Source organism: Terrapene carolina, unplaced genomic scaffold (genome assembly GCF_002925995.2).
Source record: "Terrapene carolina triunguis isolate 2854851 unplaced genomic scaffold, T_m_triunguis-2.0 Scaffold62, whole genome shotgun sequence".
Classification (NCBI taxonomy): Eukaryota; Metazoa; Chordata; order Testudines; family Emydidae; genus Terrapene; species Terrapene triunguis.
In genome coordinates, this window is record NW_020664413.1 from 1,380,847 (window position 1) to 1,386,989 (window position 6,143).

General features: G+C 63.4%; 1 protein-coding gene across 1 annotated transcript in view; it reads left to right on the forward strand.

The window, feature by feature from the left end:
* Nucleotides 1-259: 259 nt before the first annotated feature.
* AAMP (angio associated migratory cell protein) overlaps nucleotides 260-6,143 on the forward strand; it is a 9,424-nt gene continuing 3,540 nt past the window's right edge. Inside the window, exons 1-6 of the mRNA XM_024210549.2 lie at nucleotides 260-420; nucleotides 1,846-2,001; nucleotides 3,455-3,574; nucleotides 3,922-4,061; nucleotides 5,255-5,399; nucleotides 5,701-5,784. Coding sequence (XP_024066317.2) covers nucleotides 321-420; nucleotides 1,846-2,001; nucleotides 3,455-3,574; nucleotides 3,922-4,061; nucleotides 5,255-5,399; nucleotides 5,701-5,784 — 745 coding nt within the window. The 5' untranslated portion in view covers nucleotides 260-320. The remainder of the gene's footprint in view (nucleotides 421-1,845; nucleotides 2,002-3,454; nucleotides 3,575-3,921; nucleotides 4,062-5,254; nucleotides 5,400-5,700; nucleotides 5,785-6,143) is intronic.

Genomic DNA, 6,143 nt, shown 5'->3' on the forward strand with positions numbered 1-6,143 from the left:
ACAGCCCCCAGAATTCCGTGGGGCGCGACGACTACAGCCCCCAGAATGCTCAGGGCGAGGCGGAGCCGGGAGTCCCAGCAGCTCCCCCCCCCCATCCCCGGGGCAGTGCGACTACAACTCCCAGAATGCCCGGCGGGGTCCCGCTACCAGGCCAATGGGCGGGGCTTACAGCGCGGAGAGCGGTGATTGGCTCGGGCGCCCCAGGCCCGCTCGGTGATTGGCGGAGCCGGGCACGCCCCCTGCCCCCGTGTATCAGGCTTGGTGGCGGCGCGGACGGACGGGGCGCCCCGAGGCCGAGCGCAGCCCGCAGCCAGCCCGGCATGGAGCCCGGGAGCGGGGAGGGCGGCGCCGCCGGCGCCTTGCACTTCCACGGGGACGAGGAGATCATCGAGGTGGTGGAGCTGGGCCCGCCCGGCCCCGGTGAGCGGGGGATGGGGCCGGGCCGCTCCCTGCGGGGTCCGCCCTGCCCTAGGGGAGTTGGGAGCCTGGGGGGGCCCTGCCCTAGGGGAGTTGGGAGCCTGGGGGGGCCCCTGCCCTAGGGGAGTTGGGAGCCTGGGGGTGGCGGGTCGGCAGGGGGGGCCCGGGGGGGGGCTGCCCTAGGGGAATTGGGAGCCTGGGGGAGCTGCCCTAGGGGAGTTGGGAGCCGGGGGCGGCCCCTGCCCTAGGGGAGTTGGGAGCCTGGGGGTGGCGGCTCTGCAGGGGGAGCCTAGGGGGGCCCTGCCCTAGGGGAGTTGGGAGCCCGGGGGGGGGGCGGCTCTGCATGGGGAGCAGTGGGGGACCTGCCCTAGGGGAGTTGGGAGCTTGGGGGGTGGCGGATCTGCAGGGGGGATTGGAGGGGAACCTGCCCTAGGGGAGTTGGGAGCCTGGGGGGTGGCGGCTGTGAAGGGGATCGGAGGGAGGGGTGGGTCCCTGCCCTAGGGGACTTGGGGAGGGTGGCAACTCTGCGGAGGGCCCTGGGTGGCCCTGTCCCAGGTTGGGAGGTTGCTGTGGGTGCTCCTCGCCCCTGAGTCTCTGGGGCCAGGAGCTTCCCGCCGCCCACGTCAGATCAGGGGAGCTGGGAGTGGGAGCAGTGGGGAGTCTTGGACCCGCTGCTGGCCCGTCTGCAACGCGGCCCCTTCCCCTAGCTCTGCCGCCCGAGCGGATCCTGCCTGTCCATCCCTGGAGCGGCTCCTTCTCCTGCTGCTGGAGAGTCCCACGGGAGCAGCTTGAACCCTCTGTCCCTTGCCTGCACTGCAGCAGAACACGAGGAGCAGCAGCAGGACATCCCCTGCAGAATGGCTCGTGGGGCGCCCTCTCCCTGGGGCCCAGAGGGGAGATCGGGCTCCGTGGCCTGTTCTGTCCTTGGCCTCTTTGCTGAAGCTGCCAACCCGGGGCCCAGCTGCGACGATGCTGGGTTTTATGGCGTGGATGTTTGTCCTGCATCGAGTGGACTGAGATCAGCTCGTGACATGCAGGCCACTGGCTTGCCGTGGGGAACGGGGGACTTCCGGTCACTAGTGACTAGGGCCTAGAGGGCCCCAGTAGTAGCATTCGCAACGAGGCCCAGGCCCCTGACTCCTCCTGGGCGTCCGCTCTGTTCAGAGGGCCGCAGCGAATGGGTGCGGCCTGGTACTGAAAACCCTACTGTCCAGCAGGGAGGCAGGGGAACTGGCTTGCAAGTGCACTGAGGGAGGCCTCTGCCTGGTGAAGCCGGACTCTGCCTACACCAGCCCCTGCCTCCCAGGGAAATCTTCTCATCTGGCCCTTTCTGCGAGCAATGTGCGTGAGCTGGGGCGGGAGGGGGGCAGAATGAGACCCCCCCCCCACCACCTCCGGTGCTTACATTGCCCGGCTTTGCCCCCGCAGACGACCTGGCCAATGAGATGGACGATGTGGATTTTGACGAGGAGGCTGTCGAAGGGGCTGGGGAGCAGGCCTGGGAGACGGAGGAGGAAGACGAGGGGGTGGAGGATGGCATGGAGGCCCAGGATGACAGCGAGGTCACGTTCTCTGAGCACTCGGGTAAGCTGGGGGCAGGGGTGGGCGTCGCTGTGTTGCCAACGCACGTGTATTGTCTCCTGTCCTGATGTTCACGGACGCTTTCTCCCAGCTCAGCTGCTCCAGCTACGCGTGGGCTGGGGGGGATCTTGCCGGGTGGGTCGGCCCTACCAGGTTGAGGGGTGATCTCTGCACCCCCTCAGGGAAAATGGGGCAGGCCTTGGTCAGCTGAGTTCCCGCCAAGACCTGGCTTGGCCCCTGGCCCATGTGTTCAGACAAGATATTCCTGGGACTTTCCCCCTGGAGGGACCGAGGCTTCAATTGCTGCCCAGTGACTAGCTCAGAGGTGGGCAAACTACGGCCCGCGGGCAACATCCAGCCCGTGGGACCGTCCTGCCCGGCCCTTGAGCTCCCGTCCGGGGAGGCCAGCCCCCAGCCCCGCCCCTGCTGTCCCCCCTCCCCCACAGCCTCGACGCGCCGCCAGCGCGGGAGGGGGCTGCACTGCGAGGGCAGGGGAGAGCAGGGAGGGAGGCTCACCTGCAGCCTCAGGGGAGCAGGCGGGCGGTGCGGGTGTGGGGACTCAGGAGGGGCACCAGGCAACCACGCAGCCGGCCGGAGAGAAGCGGCGCTTTGAAGGGGAAACTGCCGCTTCTCTCCGGCTGCGCGGCTGCCCCTGCTCCCCCTGAGTCCTCCGTCCATGTTTGCAGGGTCGCATTCCGAAAGGGGCTTTGGGGGGGGTTGGATAGGGGGTGGAGTTCCAGGGGGGCTGTCGTGTGGATAGGCGTCTTGGCAGTCAGGGAGCAGCGGGGGTTGTTAGGGAATGGGGTCCCAAGGGGGCGGTTAGGGGCAGGGGGTCCCAGGAGGGGGCGGTCAGGGGACAAGGAGTAGGGGGGATTGGATGGGTCGGGGGTTCTGAGGGGGGCAGTCGGGGCGGGAAGTGGGACGGGGCGGATAGGGTTAGGGTTTGGGGAGGCACAGCTTTCCCTACCCAGGCCTCCATACAGTTTTGGAACCCCGATGAGGTCCTCGGGCCAAAAAGTTTGCCCATCCCTGGACTAGCTGCTGGCTGATCATAGGAGCAGGAGCTTCTCCATCAAGGCTGGGGACCGACTGACTGACAGGTGGGAGCTCGCAGAAGGGCGGGGCAATCCTGGACCAAAGTGCTGCCGCTCCGCTCGCCAAAAGCCAAGGCGACCAATCAGCACCTGAGACAGCCACCATCTAGCCTGGTATCCCTGCTCCTGGCCTGCTAGGTCAGCCCCTCCCTTGCCTTGCGCCGTGGCCCATGCTGGTGTAGCCACGTTTGTCTAACATCATCTACACCCCAATCGACCAGCTCCTGTCCTGCACCTTGGGGGTTAATGGGCATGGAATGCTCCCGATCTGTAACCGAGCCTGTCTGCGCTTGAGTTGGGAAGTCGGCCGGCATTCCACGTTCGTTCGGTGATAGTTATTGACGCTATTCTGTCCCGTGAAGCCTCCGTTTTCTGCGTGAGCCTCGATCCCACAACCAACACCCTGGCAGTGACGGGCGGGGAGGACGACAAGGCCTTCGTATGGCGTCTGAGTGATGGTGAACGCCTGTTTGAATGCTCAGGTGAGGTGCGCTGAGTTGGACCGTTCTCTGGCATATGGGAGGTTCTGCTTCGGTTCCTGGTGGTTGTGGCGTGCTCCCTTTGGGGGTGTTACTGTGTGGTGTTAAACAGCTGCCGTGTTCCACCCCAGAGAGAGTTGCATTGTCGTGGTGGATGGAAAAGAGAGAGAGCTGGGCTCTTTAGGGTTGACAAGCCGGACAGATAAATCTAATGGCCAGCAACTGCTGGAGCCAACCTTCTGCTGTGGATAATCTTCAGTGCATGGCTTGATGTTATCTGTCTTAACCGCAGCAGCTAACCAAGGCTGGCTAAATCACTATCCCCTGCTTCCCCATTGCTGTCTCTTCAGGTCACAAGGACTCCGTCACCTGCGCAGGTTTCAGCCACGACTCCAAGTTTGTGGCCACGGGGGACATGAGCGGACTGATCAAAGTGTGGCAGGTGGACACGAAGGAAGAGATCTGGTCGTTCGAAGTGGGTGACTTGGAGGTGAGAGGGAATTAAAGGGGCGTCGCTAATGGAATCTGGAGCCCAGACCCCACTCTAGGGAAAAAGCGAGGGGGCGGGGGGGGTTCCTTTTTTAAGAGACCGCCTAGAACCTCAGCCTGGATTGTCAGGAGCCCACAGGCTGGTGCCTGGGAACTTTCTCCAGGAAGTGAAACTGACAAGTCTAGTTCCTATCTCCCAGGCTGAACAGATCTCCTGATTTTTCCACTGGAAAGGACGATGCAGCGTGCTATGGTGGTTTCTTGGCCGGGGGGAGGGGGTGTATGGGGCAGGCCCTGGGAACATAGAATAGTCCGGGCGGTGCAGTGGCTGATGGATTGGAAGCCTCGGGGAGTTTTGCTCCAGAAAGCTTTGTAGCATCTGTTGGCTGTCTCAGGAGTGGCATGATGGGTGGATTTCTCTATGTAGCTCCTGGTCTTTCCTCCCGTATGTGAACCTCGGATGAAAAGATCAGCGAACACGTCCTCCCTTGTGTGTTTCTTCTTCCTCTTCTTAATTTCACCAAGGGGAAGTCCCAGTGTTACCAACAGGACTCAAAACTTTGTGTGGACTGGTGAAGTTGTGCTGAAATTAGGCAGATTTTACCAGTCAAATTCTGTAGTGTAGACCAGGCCCAGTTCAGTGGGGAGAAGCGAACTGCATTTTGAAACCATTTCTAGTTAGCTGGTGTAACTGACGCTGGTGAGGCCGATTGTATCCTGAATGCTGCTTCTGTCTTGATCGTGCCCCTTTAGGTAGGGAGTTGGGCGCTTGCAACTCGCGGTGTATTGTGTAGTTCATCCAAAGAGCTGAAAGTGCGTGTACAGCAGGGGGAAACTGAGTCATGGAGGGGCAGTGACTGGTGTAAGGTCATCCAGTCAGAGGGAGGGCCTGGAGAGAAGTCCTGTGCTCTAATCACTAGGCCGTGCTGCCCAAAGTTTGGCCTTGAACCTCTTACTTCTCTGGATAGTGGGGCAGCGTCCCTGGGGGTGACTGCACACCTCTCCCTGCTCGTGTGCCCGCCGGCAGGGGAGGTGGTATGGAGCCAGCTCTAGAGGGAGCCCAAGTGTCCAGCCTGGATTCCCTTCTGTGGGCCCCACTGGTGGATCCTCTTGTGGCTGAGCCAGGCCTCCCCCAGGCCCGACTGTTCTCTGCTCTTCAGCATCCGCCCCCCGTCTGTCTCCCTCTTTCCCCAGTGGATGGAGTGGCACCCTCAGGCCCACATCCTGCTGGCGGGCACAGCTGATGGGAACTCCTGGATGTGGAAGATTCCCAGCGGCGAGTGCAAGACCTTCCAGGGGCCGAGCTGCCCGGCCACCTGCGGCAGGGTCCTTCCTGACGGTGAGAGGCGAGGAGAGGGCGGGGAAGGGAAACCGGGCCGTGGCGCAGCCCTGCCAGTCATTACGGCACAGCCACTGACTCTCTCTGGGCACCCCCCCCCCCCCCCGACTAATCCATCTCCGCCAGTCCCTCGGCCAGCAAGAGCCATCAGGGCAGGAGTCACCAAGCCCTGAGTGGATTTTGCCCCCGGGAAAGGGGCCTGGGTCCCTTGGCATGCAGGGGGCAGCCTGGGAGTGGGAAGGATGGGGCTGGGACGGGGGAAAGGGTCTCATAAGCGGCTCTTGTGCATCTCTCCGTCCAGGGAAGAGAGCGGTGGTTGGCTATGAAGATGGGACGGTGCGGATCTGGGACCTGAAGCAGGGTAGCTCGCTCCACGTTCTTAAAGGTACGGAAGGGTTAATTCCCCCTGAGCGTTGGGAGCTAGGAAGGGCAGAGCGCTGGCGTGGCTTTGGGTTCCTATAAGCGTCTCTGTTTTCCAAGGGTCTGCACCAAAGGAACACGGGGTGGGGGATGGCTGGGTCCACCGGCCCCTGTCCTTGGACTCGGGTAATGCCCGTCAGAGGGGCGTGGGGCTGTCCCCTCAGAGACTGGGGCAGTCCGTCCGTACAGGGAGAGCGGTTCCGATGCACCAGAGTCTAGTCCAGGGCGGGTCTCTGCAGAACTCGGCGCGTTGGCTCCCTCAGCTGAGGGGCGTTGGCAGACCTGCGTGCTGCCGGGAGGGGCCCGGCTCCTCGCAGCAGGGCC